We start from the raw sequence: 23,105 nt of genomic DNA, 5'->3' as shown, positions 1-23,105 counted from the left end.
GAACAAACATTTATAGCACTTTACATAGTGCTATAAATCAAAGGGAATAGATGCCCTGGATTGTTAAAATAAAATGTATTTATTTGTTTGTATGTTTTTATATACCGAAGTATTGGTGTCGGCCTTCACTCCGGTTTACAATTATAACAACGATATACATAAAAAAAATCAGAGGAGCAACTATGGTTAATGGCAATGATTAATCTTGACTGTGATACCACCAAAGGCTAAAGACAACACAGTAACCAAGCCAATGGTATTGGGTGCCCTATGTACTGATGTGATCAATGACAATGGATGACCTACATGATGTAACTAATGACACTGGTTGGTCTACACAGTTATAGATCCAATGGCACTAGACAACAGTGACTGTGCTCAGAGAAGCAGAATGCCTAAATAATGATCAAGCCAATGGCACAAAATAGGTTAGACCAGTGCTTCTCAACCAGTGTGTCACCAAACATTTTCTATAGCAAGCTTATGCTTCCTAAAACATCCACATGTGCCTGCTGCTTGAGGAGAGCACCTATGTTTTTAGTCCAGAAAAGTACCCAAACAAAACTGTCTGTGCATGGACTTTTCCAACTCATATTTTCAAAACGGAATATTTTCCCTTTGGAAATTGGCGTAAACTCTGGGTAAAAGCTCTTTGTGGATTTTATACTTCTGCACACAGTTTGAAAGTTGCCCCAGAGAGTCTGGCTCCTCAGGGTTTCAGTATTTGCATATTTGTTTTTAATTCATGGTCCTTTATTCTGTAATAGGTAAGGGTCAGTCTGTGCTCTGCGTGTGTGACGGAGGTGAGGGATTCTGCTGACTAGCATGTAGGTTCTGCGTAGGGATCTTTAGCAGTCCAGTTTGGTTTGGTTTTCCAACAAGAAGTGTATTGTGTTCTATATTTGCAGTGTTGTATTTTCATAGGAAACGTTGTTGCTGTTTGAGGCCTGGCTGTTAGTGCTGTAATGGTATGGCAGGTTTGCTATATAGATTCTAAGTGTCTTTTATTGCAGGGTTTCATGTTATTTCACAAAGTATCTGGCAGGGGAAGGATTTTGAAGTGATGTTACTGAGGGAATACCAGAATTTGAATATATTTTTTTTGTATGGCAAGTTGAAAAGGGAAACATTTTATGGTCTGGGGTACTGATACGCTGACGCTGGGGATAAAACTTCTACAGCCAAGTCCAAAAGCAAAGAACATTCAAACAGCATTGTCTGAAATATCAGGAAAGATACTCACCATGTAAATATGTTGCAGTAATTTTGTTTTGGGTTTGACAGTTGCTTGGTTTTGCTTGTATTATTATCCTTAATATAAGGCATGGGGGTAACCTGCATGAAGCAGCAGTTACTGCCATGGGAAGCTTGCTGGGCAGACTGGATGGACTATTTGATCTTTTTCTGCTGACAATACTATGTTACCATGTTCTATGTTAACATCCTTGCTCTATTCTATATAAACTCCAGAAGAGTTCAGAACTTCTAGAGGTTGACAGTGAGATGCACAAGAGTTTGTTTAATGTTCTACCATGAATCAAAACATCTGTCCCAGATTTCTCACCAATAAAGTTGAGTTGCTTACTTGTAACAGGTGTTCTCCTAGGACAGTCCTCACACAAGGGTGACATAATTGGATGGAGCCTGGCATGGAAAACTTATGTCAAAGTTTCTAGAAACTGGCATACTAAGCATGTCCAGTATGCCACTATCCACGCGGGGTCCCTCTTCAGTCTCGTAACAGAGAATTAAAAAAAATAAAACAAACATAGGAGAAACTCAGCTCCGATGGGTGGCGGGTGGGTTTCGTGAGGACTACCATCCTGCTGTCCTAGGAGGACACCTGTTACAGGTAAGCAACTCTTCTTTCTCCTAGGGCAAGCAGGATGATAGTCCTCACACTTGGGTGAATCCGTAGTTACAGGCTGCTCCCAACAACAAGCAAGACCAACAGACACCTAAACCAGGGGCCAAAAGGCACAACACTGGTGCTGTCAGTAACAGAAGGAGACAGCCTGAACCTGAAAAATGGGCCTTAGGTAGGAAGAGTTGGGTTCTACAGCTGAAGAGAGATTCCGGAGGACAGACTGGCCAAAGCTGCTATCGTGTTGGCCATCCCTGCCCAAACAGTAGTGAGTGGGAAAGTGGGGAGAGAACTCCACATCGCAGCCTTGCAGATCTCGTCCAAATGAGCTCTCAAGTTGGCTACCAAAGTTGCCATAGCACAAACAGAATGAGCCTTGACATGACCCCCAAGGTGCAATCCTGCCTGAGCATAGCAGAAGGAGATGCAATCTGCCAACCAGTTGGACAGCATCTGCTTAGCAACCGCAACTCACAATCTATTTCTATCAAAAGAGATGTAGAGTTGCGTGGACTGCCTGCTGTCCACTTCAAGTAGAAGGCCAAGGCTCTCTTGCTATCCAGACTGTGCAGAGCCCACTTACCCTGGTGTGAATGAGGCTTGGGAAAAAAGGTGGGCAGGACGATTGACTAAGATGGAAATCCATCACCACCTTAGGCAGGAACTTAGGGCAATGTCCGGCACCCCGCTCCACTGAAGGCCCTGGCAGAGGGGTAGACACCGATGGCTCAGTGTCCATCAGCTCTGTGGGCCTTCGGTGTCAACGTCCCTGACATTGAGGCCTCAGATTTTTTCAACCCAAAGAGCTTCTTCATTTTATCCAGGTGGGCTCACAACCCTTTGGGGGTCATCTGGTCACAAAATCGACACCCCCCAGGCAAAGGATACACACTTCTTGCAGATCTGTGATGGACATAGTCCGAATGCACTGAGGGCAACGACGAAAACCAGACTACTCCACGGAAGAAAAAAACCAGCGAGCAGTCAAGGGTATCGCTATCAGGAATCGACAGCATAGATTAAAAGGAACTTACTGCACCGCCCCAGTAACTAAGGTTGGGAGGAATCGAGAGGGTTCCGGTGCAGGAGAGTCGAAAAACCGACTGTAGAAAAGTTTTCCTCAGAAAAACAGCACGAGCTCCACAACAGTGAGACGATAGCTCTGCGAAAAAGAAGAGACTGAAGATTGACCATGCGTGGATAGTGGCATGCTGGACATGCTCAGTGTGCATGTCAAAGTTTCTAGAAACCTTGACATAAATTTTCCATGCTGGGCTCCATCAGACGACGTTGCTCATGTGTGAGGACTACCATCCTGCTTGTCCTAGGAGAAGGGAAGATTCAAACTTTTGTGAAAGCAATCAAATGTAATAACTATTTCTTTTTCCAGCAGTTACTGAAATTAAAGAATATTTTCTCTCGTGCAATCATTTTTAGCAATAAAATAATTTAGAATTTTTAAACTTCAACTGCAGAATTTAATGCGCAGTGTGTCACATACGTGAGCATCGTCTGTCAGATGTGTCACGGCAGGAAAAAAAGTTGAGAATCACTGGGTTAGATAATGTCAGGATAAATACAGCAGATGGCAGTCCCTGGCAATGAATGATCTAATTAATGATCTAGCTAATGGAACTTTGTCTTCTTTAGAAATATAAGGACTAATTTTAAAAGCCCTGTGCATGTGAAATCAGAGAGATATGCGCGAGGCGTGGTTCTTCAGACATCCATAGCCACGCGTGTATTTCCTGGTATGTGCCGAAGAAAGGGTATTAGAAAAGGGGGCGGGAGGGCCGGGACAGCGCCAATAGGCACTGACCCACTGAAGTGCGCACCGGCATCCAACATGCCCATGCATCCTCCTGCTGCCTCCAAAAGTGGATTAGTTCCGAAACAAAAAATATGTAGTTAGTGTGGTTTTAGGGGTCAGGGTTAGTAGAGGAAAAGAGAGGCAGGTTAGGAAGTTCCCTCCTTTTTGGAGCAGACTGGGAGGAAACTGGGATTAGGGCCCATTGTGTCTCCGCGCGCATGTAGTAAAATTCACCCCCTTATGCGTGAGATTCGGTACTCGCGTGCACAGATATAAAAATCGGGCATGCATTTGCATGCGGGTAGTGGATTTTTATAACATATGCGTGTCAACGCGCGCATCTTATAAAAATTGCCGGGTCCATATGCGTGCGCCGGCAACCACAAACACAGACACCCGCGCGGACCTTCTAAAGCTACCCTCCCTATGAAAAAGCAATAGATGTTAACATAATTAATAGCAAAAATCAGCCTAGATAAAGGTATCAATGTCTATAGTAGGATTGGTCCAATCTAGCCAATGACACTTGGCTTGCAAACAGATAAAGAATACTCATGTATATCCTGAGAACCAGCAATGTTTTGGGGATGTGAGAAATGGATAGTGATAGGATCAATACCCAGGCCTGTACAGAGAAATCTGGAATCCCAATATAACAAGCTCCCTGGAAAGTCACCCCATTCAAATTATACAGTTCAGCTGGCAAGGAGCATTTTTGTAAACCTGGGCAAAAATAAAATTTAGCTACTCTGCTGCTGAAAATCTTCAGGTAAATCTCATGAATATTTATTTTATTTTCCTTGCTTCAATACTGAATTCTTTGTCATGGTCCAAAATCGATCTCTCTATTTTTTATTTAAATTTAATACACCACTTGTAAAGCAAGTTAACCAAGCGGATCCTCTGATCCATATTTATATTGTATATAAGAGACTTGCATTCATTACGCAAATTTGTCAAATTCTGATATCAATTTCTTGAATTACCTGGGTAATCCCTTATTTACACAGATATTACTTATTATTTTACTTTATTTTTATGGATTTTCTAAATATAGTCTTAAAGTTTTAGCCCCCACCTAGGAAGATGGGCCCTTCTGTCCTGGTTTGCCATTAACAGTTGATAGCTATAGCAATAGGTCATGAGTAGGGCTTCTAATGTTAGGTATTTATTTTCCAGCTAATTAGGGCTTCTTTGGGGTTACAAAAATCAGTGTTCAGTTGTGATTTTTTTCCAGTGTTTATCTAACAAACACCTATTTAATTTTTTTGGCATTGGGGGCGTTCTCTTGGGGTTTATCAGAAGCCCTAGTTATGACTTACACTGTAAAGTTTTAGTGAAATTTTTAAACCTGACAATTCCTGTGTAAGCATACTATTACAGATAGTGTTTGCTTGTATCTCTTTTTATGATCTGACATAATCACTGTCACATGACCTGCCCAAAGCTAGTGTAGACCGTTAGGGCCAGAATTCATAAATACTGATCCAAGTATTCTGGTAAAGCAGGACAAGGCGTCCATGGCTATCAATGGTGATAAGACGTGGCTTTGCCACCCCGTTATTAGCACTCAATAACACCTCTCCGTTTGTCCCATCTGCTGAGAACTGAATCACTTCATCCACATCGACCACCAAGATACAGTCAGAATCATCCACACACAGGCTGAAAGGCTTGGTCAGCATGGAGTTGGAACTATTCAGAATTTGGACAATATGGCCAGACCTCTGAAAGATGACAATCTGCTTCTTCATGAAGTCACACACAATGAAATTTTCCAAGCTATTAATAGCAATGAAGAGGAACCGACCTCCCTTATAACCATAAGGGTGGACTCTGTCAATACACTCACCTTTGGTGGTATAGAGGGAAACTGAGCAAAGAGCTCCCTCACTTACTGCCACATATTCGGATCTGAAATTGGTGATAGGATATTTCAAGTCAGCCTGAGTGCCTCGCAGTTTTACTTTGTGCTGGAAATTGCCACCAAGTGTCAGGAAATTGAGGTAACAGTCAGCAGTACAAGCTAAGGTATTTCCACAAATCACAATGCTACAGACTGAGGCATCACCTGAGAGGACAAAGGTCCTGCGGAGGTCACCATTAAAAGAGAAGCGCTTTATTTCATTATTATTACTGTCTGCCACCAGAATCCCCCCTTCTCCAGGGAACGCAGCAATTGCAGTGATCTTTGGCTCGTATGTATCATCCTCATCGTCAGAATCATCATAGTCGTCATAATCATCATCGTCCTCGTCATCATCATCATCATCAACAACATCTATGTTAAAGCTACTGATAAATAATAAATTCTTCACAGGTTTAGGAAGGTACCAAGGGTTGTTGTGACTGGGGTTCTGAGTGGCCACCACAGGGATATTTGGTGCTGGGTTTAGAGTCATTGCATTTTCTGGCTGTTTACCTTCATGTGTATCTTCTCTAGAAAAAACAGTATCAGGTGTCCTCACATCTCCTGTTGGCTTCTCTATTGCGAACACCAAATTAAATAGTTGTGGTTTGGAAAGGATTTCCGTTTGATCTAAAGCTATGTGCAGTTCTGGGATCTTGTTTTCCAGCTGTTGTGGGATAAAAGTCTGCAGTTCTTGAATCCGATCCCTCATGGTATTCTCCAGGTATATAATCTCACAGTCCTTTCCTACATCCAGCACCTCTTCTGAAAATTTTTTTGTGTTGACTGCCTTGTCCATTTGGCTCTGGAGTTCCTGCTTCACAGAAAGGTATTTTTCCATTTGCTCATTCTGAAATGTGGACAATCTAGCAAGAGCAGCCACTTTTTGCTCCATCAAATAAGCAGTGACTTTATTCACATAGTCAGTGATGCTCTCTGTGATACTATCTCCTGCTACATTCAACAATTCAATTGACTCCTTCATAGCTTGCTGTTGATCTGAAATCTTCTTGATATTATTATCCAGCCCTTCAATCAGCTTCTTCACTTCAGGCTTCTTCTTCTGTACTTCATCTGCCATGGATCCCACCTCGTGCTGGAAATGAACCAAGAGTCGACAGTCTCTGCAGATAGCTGAGCTGCAGGTGTTGCAGAAGAACCTCAGGGGCTCCCTCTGGTGGTCCTGACAATACACCTCCTGACGCTGTCTCATCTCTGTATCATGTTGCCCCTCTAGAAATTCTTTTAGGTTCACCACCTTGTGATTAAGGGTAAGGCGGGAGCAACAATGGCCTTGGGTACAGGATTGACACAAGAAATCATTGCAGTCCAAGCATCGAGCGATGACTGACTTGCTAGAGGAGCAGATTGCACATGTAAGATCTTTTAGCTTCTTGGGCTCAAATAGTTCAAGGAGGCTATTAAGAAAGAAGTTGGTTTTCAGGCTGGCAATGCCACCCTTGACATCCACTTGCATCCTGCACTCAGGGCACTGCAAGGAGCTGTTTTTTACGAGTAACTCCAGGCACTGCTGGCAGTAGCTGTGAAGGCAGGGCAGGAGCTTTGGGGTTCTGTACAACTCAAAGCAGATCTTACAGCTCAAGTAGTCTTCTCGGATCAAGTTAGCCAATGGGGTGAATCCGTGAGCCATTCTGCCACTGAAACAAGATCTAAAATGTAAACACTGAACCAAAACTATTTGAAATATGAAAACAAAAATTTAGGTAAGTACAGCAAAAGATATATTGATAAAAAACAAAAGCAAGATACTTAGAAGCCTGTTACTGCAAGAAACCGATATCCATATACTCCAATTTAATAGGTGCGGTACAGAGTTTTCGGATGAGTTTTAGCAAAGGCCTTTTTTCTAACTCTGTTGCATGGATTGTGGATGAACAATAGCTAAGCTGAACAAGCTCTTGAAAGGCATTACAAAGCATGTGTCAGAATGAACAGAGTCTCTTCCCAGAACCAATATTCTTCTACTGCCTTTCTAATGCACTAAAGAGTACTATTTTTACCTAAGCCCACCCAAGATTCTCGCTCAATTATTAGCTTGCTTTGCCCATCTAAAGCACACGGGGCCAATGCTGTCTTGGGCTTCCCCACCCTCCTCCTCAGTAATTTCTAATGCAGCCATTAGTTCCTAATAACAACGTCGTGTTTGAAAATTATTTACAGGTGTGGGTGAGGTTAGAGTGAGGCTACCAGATTTCAGGTGAGCAAATTTGGGACACTTCGTCCCTGTTTTGCCAAGTGTGGGCAAGTTACTTCATTTGCAGGAAAAATTCAAATCAGCTAGCAAAATCCAGCTATCAACATGGAAATTTTAAAACAAATAAGGAAAAGTGACCCCCCCCCCCCCCCCCCCCCCCCAAATAATATAAATTCTATGTGGGAGATGAGTTCCGGTCACACCATATCTGGTTCAAGAGAATTAGATGCCCTATGAAACTTACAGTCTTGCGCCCTCCCCCTCTCCACACATGCAATTAGAAATTATACATCTATAACATTTTACATGAAAAAGCTCATTCAATCAACAGGATACAGTCTTGTGAGGTAGAAATATTTCTTACTGTAAAATGGATATTATATTTCTATGCAATATTTTGATATCAACCAAAAAAAGACAGTTGGAACCCATATAGCATTAAGCCTATTCTAATGTATGTTGGGCATAGGCTTGATCTTTAAAAAGCCAGGAGTAAACTGAATTGCTATTACAATATAGGAAATCTTGCATAGCAGAATAGCGCTACCATCACTTAAGCAGTAACAACCCTATCTATGAAAAGGCAACCCTGCCAATATTATACTAGGCCCTAAAAACCAATAAACTTCCTATTAAGAAAACAGAATTAGCCAGGCTTCTATAGATCACCACACGCTAGCAGAATACCTCACCTCGGTCAGACATGCAGAATACAGTCAGACGCTCAGACAAGAGAGACCATTTAGTATAAACAAATATGCAGACAAAACCTGAACTAGAAACCACAGCAAGCCAGATTGTGTACAGTGCAACAATGGAGAAACAGAAACATTGCCATCTCTCATAAAACAAACAATAAAATCAAGAAATATAAATCAAAATAGTAACACCATACTAATAAAAAAAAGTTCAAAACACTGGTGAATAGAGCATCTAATATTTAAAAACTCATTATCATTTTTATAAATTCCACACACACACCAATGAAATATTTCAAAACACAGATACATCAAGTAACACTGATAATTCAAAAATAAGGATGAAAAAAATCCTCTGCTCTCCATTCCTGGCAACGTTTGATTTCCAGTTACCCTGAAACTGTCATGGACTACAAGGGATGGGGTAGGTGTGCGGAAGCATTCTTCTTTCTCTCTCTGACATATACATACACACACTCCCTCTCTCTCACTATCATGCACACACACAATCACCTGCCTTCACTCACTAGAGTCCCTCCCTCTCTTCTGCTATTGGAGTCCTCTTTATTCAAACTGCCAGCAGGGTGGCAGCCTTTGAGCATCCTATTCATTCAAGCTGTTCACGGGTTGGGATCTGCCGGCAGACTTGGGGCCTCCTTGATGCCTGCTGCTGGCTGGTTGGGATTGGCCAGCGGCCCTGAGGCTTTATCTCCACTTCAGCTGCCGACTGGCTGCATTTGGCTGATGGCCCCGTGACCTTCTCTTGAATTTGGCCAGCGGCTCCTTCTTGACTCTCCCACCAGCTGGCTGGGAGGCACCAGCGGCCTCATAGCCTCCTTGACAGACTGCTAGTGGGTTGGGGTCAACTGGTAGAGGGGACAGCATCCAGGAAGCTAAGGTGCCTCCCTGTGCAAGTGCATGGCTTGCACAGTGCATTGCACTGGCCCTGAAAAACACAGCTATTTTGTGGAGAAGAGGGTGGGCAGGCCAGGGAGAAGAGAAAACGAAGGACTGCAGGAAAACAAGATATGGGAATGTATAGAAATGCTGAATAAAGGGGAAGAGAAAATGGTGTAACTTGCTAATTCTAGGACCAGTGGACACACTGATGACGAACGTTCTTGGGCTCAAGTGCCAAACATCTAGAACCTGTCAGTTTGCAGCAGAGTCGCCGTGAGGCTGCACTATCTCAGTGCACCGACTTTCCACGAGCGTACATATTGTCTGCAACTAGAAGGCTCCAAGCACAAGTATAATTCCACCTGGAGGATCCCTGAGGAAGGAGTCCAATACTCCGAAACACCGCAGTGTTGGAGCAATCCTTCAGGATTATACACTCTCAGTTGCCACACGTGGAAACAGATAAGTGCTCACACAGTAGTTGGTTCGCACACTGTGACAGCGCTTCTATAATTCTCCCTGCAACCTATGATTATTCAGCCCAGCAGCTACTTAAGCTTACACACATGAGCTCTCTAGCTGCCTGCGGCCATGTATGACGGTTGTTAGAGAATACAAACATAGTTCTTTTCTTGGCCAAATCAGTGTTTATTTGATTGTTGTATATTTTTGGCTTATATTAGAGTACCATATTTCTACAAACATCTAGAACCAGCAGGTGTTATAGTGATGCACTTCAGATTAAGATGAGTACCAATAAGAGAGGCCACGAGTGTCGCCTTGGCTGCTCGTGCTTTTCTAACACAAGGTTTTTTGCTGGCTGTTTATTAGCTCTGTTCCATCTTCTTTGGGCCTTATGCTTTCGTCTCTTTTCTTTTTTTTGTCTTAATATATTTTCTTTTTCTCTTCATGCAGAAGGAGCAGAGACAGAACAGAAGAATCAGTGAGCTTCATTATGACAATGTTTAGGTCTCATGGTGATGCATTATTAGTGCTATTTAAATTTCTTCATATGCACATTAAAACAAAACAGGGCTGAAAAATTGGAAGCTTCTCTTTTCCAGTCACATGACTGAACCAATTATTTCCTTGAACATAATAGCGAACCTTTATGTAACTCACTTTTATAAACCGCTCTTCCATAAAAACGCTCACAGTGATATACAAGCCCTACATGGGTACACATTAAGACCACAGCTAAATCAACATCATAAAAACCATAAACAAACATGATGCCCAATAAAACCAAAGATCACATGAATAGGCAAAATAAAAATGCCAAGCAGACAAAGCAACCACCCACATTTTTCTACCGGTTTGTGATGTTATTCAGTGTGGCATTCAGTTAACCTAACATTATAATTAAAACTTGCCAATAAAATACGTTAGCAATATCAAGTTTTCACATTCTTTGCTCATCCAGATACCCGAAAACGAGATATATTCTGTCATCACTGTATAACGGATGTACAACATGCTTTATTTATCAGTCTGCCTGGAACTATACTAGAATGGTGTTTTGCCTGTAAAGTGCATGATACTAGCTCTTGGTAGTTTCTGCCTTACAACTGTCTCATCCAACTCTAGTTTTTCAATACACCACAGATCAACAATGCCCCCTTTAATTGGAAACTTTTCCCTAGCCTGCCACCTGCAACACATCCCATTTTATCCATTTACTTTCTCTCATCAGGCCACACACCGCAAGACCACGCTCAGCAAAAGAAGGCTTATCCCAATACACACCCTCACACGCACTCAAGCCATCAGTCTATCACTCATTTCCATTATCCTATTTAACGCACAATCACTCCAAAAGAAAACCCATCTCTTACACGATATTCTTACAGACTCTAAACCAGAAATATGTGCTGTCACAGAAACATGGTTCAAACAACATGACACTCCCCTCATCAACCAGCTACCTTTAGAAATCTACGATGTTTTCTCTATCCCTCGGAAAAAGAAAAGAGGTGGCGGCATACTCTTGGCTGTAAAAAAGGAATTTCAACTACTATCCCAGAAATGTGATATTCCAAACCAGTACGAAATTGGCTTTTTCAAATCGAAGTCACTCCAACTGTGTCTCATTTATACACCCCCAGGTCTCCTGGAGAAAGATTCATCCCCCCTTATCGAATTTATTGCAAACTCACTATCCCCTGACATACCCACAATTCTCCTAGGAGACTTCAACTTACACGTGGATACCTCCCCGCAATCCCCAGCATGTGAAGCATTCCTCTCCTCCCTTGAAGCAATGGGCTTCCAACAAATAGTGAACTCTCCCACACACAAAGCTGGCCACACACTTGATCTTATCTTTGTCAATTCCCCCATCAACATAAGCAATCCCCCTTCATGCACTACAGTACCCTGGTCTGACCACTACCTTATTCAGACTAAACTCTCACTCCCGCAAATCTCCCCCACCACGCCCCATCAGCCCATTTCATTTAACTTCCGCAAACCATGCGCTATAGATACCATCTCACAAGCATGCGCTGATATAGACAGTCACATTGACGTCTCATCCCCAGACAATGCCATCTCTACCTGGCTCAACCTCACCCTCAGCATTGCTGACAAACACTGCCCCCTCACAATAAAAACTATCAACCCAAACCGTAGAAACAGAAAACCCTGGTATACGCCTGAACTTAGGAATCTTAAAACCCAACTCAGAACAGCTGAGAGGTCATGGCGCAAATACCAATCCCCCGCAACTAAAACATTATACTACCAACAAATGCATGAATATAGAAATTCCATCCTTCAGATTAAACGTAATTACTATGCTAAAAAAATACATGGTATGCAATATAACCCTAAGGCCCTATTCACCATGGTTGCGGACCTCACTTCTCCTACCCTCAAACAACTACCTGCTAATCCCTCTAAAAATCGTTGCAATGAATTAGCCCAATTTTTCAAAAACAAGGTCTCTTCCATCACTGCACAATTTTCACAGAATAACAGCAATATCTGTCTGCCCACCATCAACTCTCCAGTCTCCCTCATTTTTTGACTCTTCATCCTCTCTTGAAGTACAAAACATCCTTAAAAAATTAAAACCATCATCTCATCCCTCCGAAACCATCCCCACAAAACTCCTGCTAGCTATCCCCGAGGTGATTGCCAAACCCCTCTCAAATATCCTTAACTGTTCCCTAGAGCATGGCACAGTCCCTAAAGTTCTTAAACAAGCAGTAGTAAAACCCCTACTCAAAAAACCCAATCTTGACCCAGACACCTTATCCAATTACAGACCTGTCTCTAACCTACCCCTCCTAGCTAAAGTTATTGAAAAAGTTGTCAACTCCCGTCTCTCCGATCACCTGGAACAAAACAACATTCTCCCATCTACACAACACGGTTTCAGAAAGCACTTAAGTACTGAAACCCTGCTGCTCTCCCTACACGATACCCTCATTAAAGGAACCGACTCAGGTACCTCTTATCTTATTGCCATGCTTGACATCTCGGCGGCATTCGACACAGTCAATCACGATGTCCTCCTCAACATACTCAGGAGTATCGGGATCACTGGCAATGCCCTATCCTGGATACGATCATATCTCCAGGATCGCCTTTTCACTGTATTAGTAGATAACAATGAATCTGACCCCATTAATCTTCCCCAAGGTGTTCCCCAAGGTTCCTCCCTCTCCTCTACCCTATTTAATATTTACATGCTTCCCCTCACTACCCTCCTCACTAACCTCCACATCAAGCATTTCATTTATGCCGACGATGTGCAACTCATCTTCCCATTCTCTGACTCTCTCCATACTGCTCTGCTTAACTGGGAAGCCTGTCTTTCCTCTATCAACAAATTACTAAATGACATGCAACTAGCTCTAAATCCCAGCAAGACTGAACTCTTAATCATATCTAATAGGCCACCGCTCCCAGACATCCCACCTGCATACTCATCCACATCTTTCCCATCACACGTTCGCAACCTTGGTGTCCTTATTGATAACCATCTTACTTTCAAACCCTTCATCAAATCTATCATCAAGGAATGCTATTTCAAGCTCCAAACCATAAAAAAACTCAGACCACTGCTACACTTTTCTGATTTCCGCACTGTACTCCAGTCTATCATTTTATCTAAGGTAGACTATTGTAATGCACTCTTTCTAGGCATTCCCGCCACCTATACCAAACCCTTACAACTACTACAAAACGCTGCCGCTAGGATACTATCAAATTCAAAAAAAAAGAGATCACATCACCCCCACCACTTATCGAACTTCATTGGCTCCCTATACACTCCCGAATTCTCTATAAAGCCCTTTCCATCATCCACAAAAGTCTGTTGAACTCTAACCTCAATTGGATTAACCCCCCACTCCTCCCCCGTACCTCGAATAGACCCACACGTACAGCCCTCCAAGGAACCCTACGTGCCCAACCCATCAAATCTTTCAAATTATCATCTACCATAAGCAGAGCTTTCTCTCTCGCTGGCCCCTCCATATGGAACTCCCTGCCTCACGATATACGCCTGGAAACATACACACCCACTTTCAAGAAAAAACTGAAAACATGGCTCTTCCAGCAAGCTTACCACACATCACCTGCCATTACATAAACCCCCACTGTTTAACTAAAAATTGAGTAACTAAGAATTTGCTACATGACTAGGAATCTATTTCTCGGAATATGTCTCATGCCCATCGATTTTGTACTTTGACTCGGCTACTTATGTAATTAGCTTTTGTAAATAGTTGTGATTTTACTGATTTTGCTGTATCTATTTATTGATATCACGGACGCTCGCGGCATAGTCAGCTCTATACCCTATCCCACTTTTAACCACCTTGTTCTCAGTTACATGTAAGGGCCCTGCCCAAAAGTTAACCTGTTTTTTCAATGTTATATGTAAGGGTTCTGCCCATTTGTTCCTTTTTAACTGTAAACCGATGCGATGTGTAAACGGTCATCGGTATAAAAGAAACTTTAAATAAATAAATAAATAAAAAATAAATAAAAGAAATTTGAGTATAAAAACATCTGCCCTGATTCCTGCTATCTTCCACATGATTAAGAGATATATCTATATCTATCTATGCAATCTTTGGTGGTAGAAAGCAGTCATTTTTCCATGGTAGATACTTACCACTTTTTTTATAGCCACGAACTCTGTCTTAGGACTCTGGGCTTCTTCCAGCCTCTTGCCAACTTGGTGTGCTATTTGTTTCTGATTTTTGTTGCAAGGTTTTCTGGCGATATCTTCGATAGCAATATGTCTGTAACAAAGGGAACACTCTTGTGAGCAATATTCTGCACTTTAATTTGCATAATTTTCCAAAATTGTCCTAGCCTTGGGTAGCTTAACCTAAGTTGAAAAAGAATACAGATGTTCCACAACCCTTCCAACTGGCATTGATGACTTTGGGGTTTAAGAGGCGTAATTTTACAGGTGTAATGCTTTTCCCAACCTTTTTGGCCATGCAGACGCCTTATCAACCTCCAAAATATTTGGAGACCCACAGTTCATCCCCACCACACACTCTCCACCTTCTTCCCCAAACCCAAGTTCCCCTCTCTCCACCATTCTCGCCCTGCCACCACAGCTAGACCCTATAGGACTCTCTTTTCCCACCCCAGCCAATCTCTCTCCTCGGACCCCACATCCACTTGTCTCTCTCTCTCTATCCAACTAGATGTCTCTTATCCCCAAACTGTCCTCAATAGTCTCTCCCCTGCCATCCTCTGCAGTAAGTCTCTCTCTCCTCCCCTGTCTCTTCGCAGTCTCTCTCACATCCATCTCCCCAGTCTATCTTTCTCCTCCCCAGCCCACCCAAGCCCATATTTAGGCACCAAATTCTGATAGGCACTGGAGCACGGTTACTGCCACTAGGTCACCATCAAGACCCTCAGCAAGAACTTCAGCAAAACTCAGGGTGGCATCTGAGCCAGCCCTGCCCAGGTGAAGGTTTCCCTGGTAACAAGAAGACCATGAAACAGGAGGGAGCAGAGGTGAAGGTTCTAGAATGGCTTTTGTAGGAATTCCACAAAGACTTGCGGCCTGGATATCTTTTCACCCTTATGTGAAAGCAAAGCTCCACCTGTGGAAGAAGCAATGGCGAGTGTAATGAGGGGGAGAGAGGAAGTGAGAGATCTATTTTGAGATATATCCCACACACTGTGCTTTGTCACGCTAACACCGAACATTATTTAAGCAGAGGGAAGCAATCAGCAGCTGAATTATAATTTCACACCCAGTGATCCCTGTATTTATAGAAAATTCCCCATGTGTGAGCTGCTTTCCCCAGGGATGTTGTGATGAATTAAACCTGAAGAAGGGGGCGAAGATGACCTCTGGCTCCCCGAGATGAGGGATTAACTTCCCCACGCAGAGTGGCAGGACAGAGTGCACCATGGGAATGCATTGGGTGCAAGGCAAGGCCGGTGTAAGGGTATTAGGTGCTTTAGGAGACGTACCTACTTCCAGTAGCTCCTGTGCTCTTCAGCTGCCAGCGAGATGGGTTCTGCTGGTGGACCGGACTTCCTGGGATACTCTCCCTCCTGCCCCCCCAAGGTTTGCTGCTCAAGGTGACCACTGGCCCTAGCGCAAGGCAGGGTGGAGGGAAGATAAGGTGAAAATAGGCAACAAGGGGATCAGACGGGCATAGAGGCACAAATCAATAAGGGCCGGACCTTTCTCACATTCCCAGCCTATTCCTTTCCAGCATGAAAGGAGGACTGCTAAGGTTATTATTATAAATGAAAAACGGCAGTCTCTGTTTCCTAAATCAGCCACTCTTATGATATTTTTGTAATGTGGTGCAGAGATAGCGGAACCTTGGCTTTCTAACGTTGCTGTAGATGTGGAATTCCAGCTGCGACATCACAGACTCGCACACGCAGTCACGTTAGGATCCAGACAGGCTCCCTCTTCCTCACTACCACTTTAAAAATAAAACAAAAAGGCTGACTTTGAAAACAAATCCTGTTTCCAAAATCTCAGCCTCCTGTGGCGATGGTGGTAAAACTAACTTACACTGTCTCATTCTTTAAAAACATCTACCCTAGTCCTCCTCCAAAGCAGAGGGCACTCTTGGTGGAGCTGCCTCATCCCCGTCTGCTCTGGATGGGGGTGGTGGGACCAGTTTACCATTGTACTGGCCCCAGCATTTTCCTCACGCCTTTGCCAGGCCTGCATGTAAATGAAGCATGCCCACGTGGCAGCAGGATAAGTGGGGAGTGGGCATGAACAGTACAGTAACTGTCCCACAGGAGACTTTCATATGATTCTCCCTGAATTCAGTTCAGCCTTCAATCACTGCAGCGTAAGATTGTGTGCAGCACGTGCACGTGAGGAATAATCTTGCACACATGTACACAGAAACAGAAGAGTATTGATGTGTAAGTAGTCTGTCAGAAGGTGGCACGCCTGGTTCCTGGATATTCAAGCCTTTTTCCATAGAGGCCTGTTGGTAAGCATTTGGTCCTCAATAAATGACAGAGCCCCGTCCTGGACCTGGGCCCCTCTCTCGATCAAATCACTCTACCCCCTTGTGCTTCAGGGCATTTTACTGATACCAGGTCCTTTTCATAGAGTGCAAGGTTTTTAGGGTAGGGAGCTGTGACACTGCTACACTTGCTCTATAAGAAGACGTGAGGTCGTGCTACTGAATGCGTGGCCTGGCGTGCAGAGCAGGGCTGCCCCACAGCCAGTTAGGTTTTCAGGATAGTCACAATGAATTATGCATGCACTGAGTTTCCATGATAAGCAAATTTATCTCATGCATATTCAGTGTGATGTGCCAAAAGCTGACTAGCTGTGGGGTCTGCAGGACAGATTTGGGAAGCCCTGTGCCAGAGTTTAACCATTGCAAACTCTCAGGTAGTCCAAGTGCCAGAAATATGCTGTATGGTCATCTACTCTTGAGACGGCTGCATGTGGGATTTTGAAGTAAGTGAAAACCATATTAGAATCCATGTGTGGATGAAAGGCACTAGGTAAATGCATACATTTATTATTATTAGGAATAAAAACTACAATGTAAATTTGTTCATTTGAAATTTTATTGCTTGAGTAAATACATGGACTTTCAAAGTACAGAAAGGAAAGGTTCACAGAACCGTAATAGCAAAATACCTCTCCACCAACAATATTCCCTTAACAGGATTGAACGAAAAGCATACAACTCCAACTCACAATATCACTCTTAGGACAAGACTACAGCAACAAAACAAAAAAGCCAGTGGAAAAATATACTCTGAAAAGTAGAAAGTACACAAAGAATTACAAACCATGGAATGCGAGCATATACAAAATTAAGTGACAAAAAAAGATGCAGCTATACCGCCGATAAGGAAGAGACGGATGGAAGGACATGTTTAGCATTTTAATAGTTCAGGCACAACCAGGGAGCAGTGACTGAACATTCCCCATTCCCCTCTTCTCAAACGATACTCTGCTATTCCATCATCCCAGCTGCCAGACCGGTCTCTAGGCATTTCAACACCCAGGGCAGGCAAGTGTATTTGTACCCTCCCCTTCCCACTACTCCCACTCTTCTTTCTCCCTCCCTAGTCTTCTCTTCCTGACTTTCCATCCACTGCCAGCCCACAGGTGCATTTCAGACATTCCCCACCTTCATACACAGGGCTTTGCAGCCTAGGTGGGTGCTTCTCTTGCCCATCTCTAGTTACGACCAGGACAATCACTATGGCAGACCGTGGCATTATGATTAAGTAGCTAAGACCAGGGGGGCGCAAAATTAAAGACGTTATTCTCGGCCAGGTCCTCATGGCTCTCTGAGAGAAATAGGTCCTGTAGCCCTGAACTGGCTTTTCTGGTAATGGAGAAAGAGAGAAAATTAACCTTCTTCCAGCACAGCTCAGATAACAGAACTTCCGGGGCAATGCTCAAGATAGAGCCCATCTCATTAATGGGCCATTGCACCAGATAAAAGAGGATTGTTTACAATAACTCTCAAGGAAAATGATGATCTAATTAATAATTTAGCTATTGGCACTTGCTGTCTTCTATAGTAATATAATGAAAAGCAATAGATGTTAATATAATTAATAGCAAAAATAAGCCTAGATAAAAGGTATCAACATCTACAGTAGGATTGATCCAATCTAGCCAATGAGACACAGCTTGTAGTAGATAAGAATACTCATTGTGGATATCCTGAAAACCAGCAATGTTTTGGGGCTGTGAGAAATGCATAGTGATAGGATCAATACCCAGGCCTGTACAGAGAAATCTGGAGTCCCAATATAACAAGCTCCCTGGGAACTCACCCCATTCAAATTATACTATTGAGCTGGCAGGAACATTTTTATAAACCTGGGCAAAAATGAAAATTTAGCTTCTCTGCCACTGAAAATCTTCAGGTAAATCTCACGAATATTTATTTTCATTGCATCAATACTGAATTTTTCATCATAGACTGAAAGTGATCTCTTTATTATTTATTTATATGAATTTGATACACGACTTGTAAAGCAAGTTACGGTAACCAAATGGATGCTCTGATTCATATTTTTATTGTATATAAGACTTGCATTCATTGCGCAAATGTATCAAATTCTGATATCAATTTCTGGATTTACCTGGGTAATCTTACTTGCACAGTTATTACTTACAATTATTTTACTTTGTTATTATGTATTTTCTAAATATAGTCTTATAGTTATAACCCCCACCTAGGAAGATGGGCCCCTCTGTCCCAGTTTGCCATTAACAGTTGATGGCTATAACAATAGGTCATAGTAAGGCTTCTAATGTTAGGTGTTTATTTTCCAGCTAATTAGGGCTTTTTTGGGGGTTACAAAAAATCAGTGTTCAGTCGTGTTTTCGCGGTGCAGGTATTATTTTTGGGTACCTTTTCTTTATGAATCAAATACATACATTTTTGTAGCTGAGGAGTTGTTAGCATGGAAAAGGCAGAAAACAAAGTGGATGATCCAGGATAGGCAAAGGAGAGATGAAAGAGTACTAGGGGAGGTGATTTTTTTCCAGTGTTTATCTAACAAACACCTATTTAATATTTTTTGGCATTGGGGGTGTTCTCTTGGGGTTTATCAGAAGCCCTAGTTATGAGTTACTCTAATATTTTAGTGACATTTTTAAACCTGACAATTCCTGTGTAAGCAAACTATTACAGATAGTGTTTGCTTGTAACTCTTTTTATGACTGGACCTAAAAACTGTCACATGACCTGCCCAAAGTCAGTATAGACCATCAGGGTCAGAAGTCATAAATCCTGATCCAACAGTTCTGGAAAAGCAGGACAAGGCGTCCATGGCTATCAATGGTGATAAGACGCGGCTTTGTCACCCTGTTATTAGCACGCAATAACACCTTTCCTTTTGTCCCATCTGCTGAGAACTGAATCACTTCATCCATATCGACCACCAATATACAGTCAGAATCATCCACACATAGGCTGAAAGGCTTGGTTAGCATGGAGTTGTAACTATTCATAATTTGGACAATACGGCCAGACCTCTTAAAGATGACAATCTGCTTCTTCATGAAGTCACACACAATGAAATTTTCCAAGCTATTAATAGCAATGAAGAGGAACCGACCTCCCTTATAACCATAAGGGTGGACTCTGTCAATACACTCACCTTTGGTGGTATAGAGGGAAACTGAGCAAAGGGCTCCCTCACTTACTGCCACGTATTCTGATCTGAAATTGGTGATAGGATATTTCAAGTCAGCCCGAGTGCCTCGCAGTTTTACTTTGTGCTGGAAATTGCCACCAAGGGTCAGGAAATTGAGGTAACAGCTCGCAGTACAAGCTAAGGTATTTCCACATATGACAATGCTACAGACGGAGGCGTTATCTGTGATGAAAAAGGTCCTGCGCAGGACACCATTAAAAGAGAAGCGCTTTATTTCATTATTATTATTGTCTGCAACCAGAATCCCCCCTTCTCCAGGGAAAGCAGCAATTGCAGTGATTTTTGGTTTATATAAATAATCATCATAGTCAAAATCATCATCATCATCATCAAGATCATCATAATACTCATCATCATAGTCAAAATCATAATCATCATAAAGATCATCATAATAAGCATCATCATAGTCAAAATCATCATCACTGTGATCATCATCAACAACATCTATGTTAAATCTACTGAAACAGAATAAATTTGTCGCAGGTCTAGGAAGGTACCAAGGATTATTGCGCCTGGGGTGATGAGTGACCACCACAGGGATATTTGGTGTTGGGTTTAGAGACATTGCATTTTCTGGTGGTTTACCTTCATGTGTATCTTCTCCAGAAAAAACAATACCAGGTGTCTTCACATCTCCTGATGGCTTCTCTACTGAGAACACCAAATTGAATAGTTGTGGTTTGGAAAGGATTTCCGTTTGATCTAAAGCTATGTGCAGTTCTGGGATCTTGTTTTCCAGCTGTTGTGGGATAAACGTCTGCAGTTCTTGAATCCGATCCCTCATGGTGTTCTCCAGGTATATAATCTCACAGTCCTTTCCTACATCCAGCACCTCTTCTGAAAATTTTTTTGTGCTGACTGCCTTGTCCATTTGGCTCTGGAGTTCCTGCTTCACAGAAAGGTACTTTTCCATTTGCTCATTCTGAAATGTGGACAATCTAGCAAGAGCATCCTCTTTTTGCTCCAGCAAATAAGCAGTGACTTTATTCACATAGTCAGTGATGCTCTCTGTGATACTATCTCCTGCTACATTTAACAATTCAATTGACTCCTTCATAGCTTGCTGTTGATCTGAAATCTTCTTGATATTATTATCCAGCCCTTCAATCAGCTTCTTCACTTCAGGCTTCTTCTTCTGTACTTCATCTGCCATGGATCCCACTTCATGCTGGAAATGAACCAAGAGTCGACAGTCTCTGCAGATAGCTGAGCTGCAGGTATTGCAGAAGAACCTCAAGGGCTCCTTCTGGTGGTCCTGACAATACACCTCCTGACGCTGTCTCATCTCTGTATCATGTTGCCCCTCTAGAAATTCTTTTAGGTTCACCACCTTGTGATTAAGGGTAAGGCGGGAGCAACAATGGCCTTGGGTACAGGATTGACACAAAAAATCATTGCAGTCCAAGCATCGAGCGATGACCGACTTGCTAGAGGAGCAGATTGCACATATAAGATCTTTTACCTTCTTGGGCTCAAATAGTTCAAGGAGGCTATTAAGAAAGAAGTTGGTTTTCAGGCTGGCAATGCCACCTTTGACATCCACTTGCATCCTGCATTCAGGGCACTGCAAGGAGCTGTTTTTTACGAGTAACTCCAGGCACTGCTGGCAGTAGCTGTGAAGGCAGGGCAGGAGCTTTGGGGTTCTGTACAACTCAAAGCAGATCTTACAGCTCAAGTAGTCTTCTTGGATCAGGTTAGCCGATGGGGTGAATCCGTGAGCCATTCTGCCACTGAAACAAGATCTAAAATGTAAACACTGAACCAAAACTATTTGAAATATGAAAACAAAAATTTAGGTAAGTACAGCAAAAGATATATTGATGAAAAACAAAAGCAAGATACTTAGAAGCCTGTTACTGCAAGAAACCGATATCCATTTACTCCAATTTAATAGGTGCGGTACAGAGTTTTTGGGATGAGTTTTAGCAAAGGCCTTTTTTCTAACTCTGTTGCATGGATTGTGGATGAACAATAGCTAAGCTGAACAAGCTCTTGAAAGGCATTACAAAGCATGTGTCAGAGTGAACAGAGTCTCTTCCCAGAACCAATATTTTTCTACTGCCTTTCTAATGCACTAAAGTGTAACATTTTTTACGTAAGCCCACCCAAGATTCTCGCTCATTTATTAGCTTGCTTTGCCCATCTAAAGCACACGGGGCCAATGCTGTCTTGGGCTTCCCCACCCTCCTCCTCAGTAATTTCTAATGCAGCCATTAGTTCCTAATAACAACGTCGTGTTTGAAAATTATTTACAGGTGTGGGTGAGGTTAGAGTGAGGCTACCAGATTTCAGATGAGCAAATTTGGGACACTTCGTTCCTGTTTTGCCAAGTGTGGGCAAGTTACTTCATTTGCAGGAAAAATTCAAATCAGCTAGCAAAATCCAGCTATCAACATGGAAATTTTAAAACAAATAAGGATAAGTGACCCCCCCCCCAAATAATATAAATTCTATGTGGGAGATGAGTTCTGGTCACACCATGGCTGGTTCAAGAGAATTAGGTGCCCTAGGTGAAACTTACAGTCTTGCTCCCTCCCCCTCTCCACACATGCAATTAGAAATTATGCATCTGTAACAACATTTTACATGAAAAAGCTCATTCAAGATACAGGGCACAGTCTTGTGAGGTAAACATATTACTTACTGTAATATGGATATTTTGATACCAACCAAAAAAAAGACAGTTTGAACCCATATAGCATTAAGCCTATTGTAATATATGTTGGGTATGGGCATGATCTTCAAAAAGCCAGGAGTAAACTGAATTGCTATTACAACATAGGAAATCTTGCGTAGGAGAGCAGAGCTAAATGCCATCACTCAAACAGTAAAAGCAAGTTTGCTTAACATAAACGGTATTTTCCATAAACAACAGGATGAATTAGCCATGCACTGTGGGGCATCCCCTGGGCAGCTCAAGGCAGAACACTTTCTCCACAGATACAGAGCTTTCCTCTATGCACCTAAGCGGAAATTCCCGCACAATTACCTGATTTGCTCAGTTGATAAGATAGTATGTATGAACAGCGAACAGAGAAAAATAC

General features: G+C 42.5%; 1 protein-coding gene across 1 annotated transcript in view; it reads right to left on the bottom strand.

Annotated features, from left to right (window-relative positions):
• Positions 1–17,421: 17,421 nt before the first annotated feature.
• Positions 17,422–23,105, bottom strand: part of LOC115079361 (E3 ubiquitin-protein ligase TRIM56-like) — a 41,431-nt gene continuing 35,747 nt past the window's right edge. The window contains exon 3 of the mRNA XM_029582868.1: positions 17,422–21,791. Coding sequence (XP_029438728.1) covers positions 19,619–21,784 — 2,166 coding nt within the window. The 5' untranslated portion in view covers positions 21,785–21,791 and the 3' untranslated portion in view covers positions 17,422–19,618. The remainder of the gene's footprint in view (positions 21,792–23,105) is intronic.

Source organism: Rhinatrema bivittatum, chromosome 17, assembly GCF_901001135.1.
Source record: "Rhinatrema bivittatum chromosome 17, aRhiBiv1.1, whole genome shotgun sequence".
In the NCBI taxonomy this organism is placed as follows: domain Eukaryota; kingdom Metazoa; phylum Chordata; class Amphibia; order Gymnophiona; family Rhinatrematidae; genus Rhinatrema; species Rhinatrema bivittatum.
Note: the sequence above shows the minus strand (reverse complement) of the source record. Positions and strands in the feature narration are given on the sequence as shown.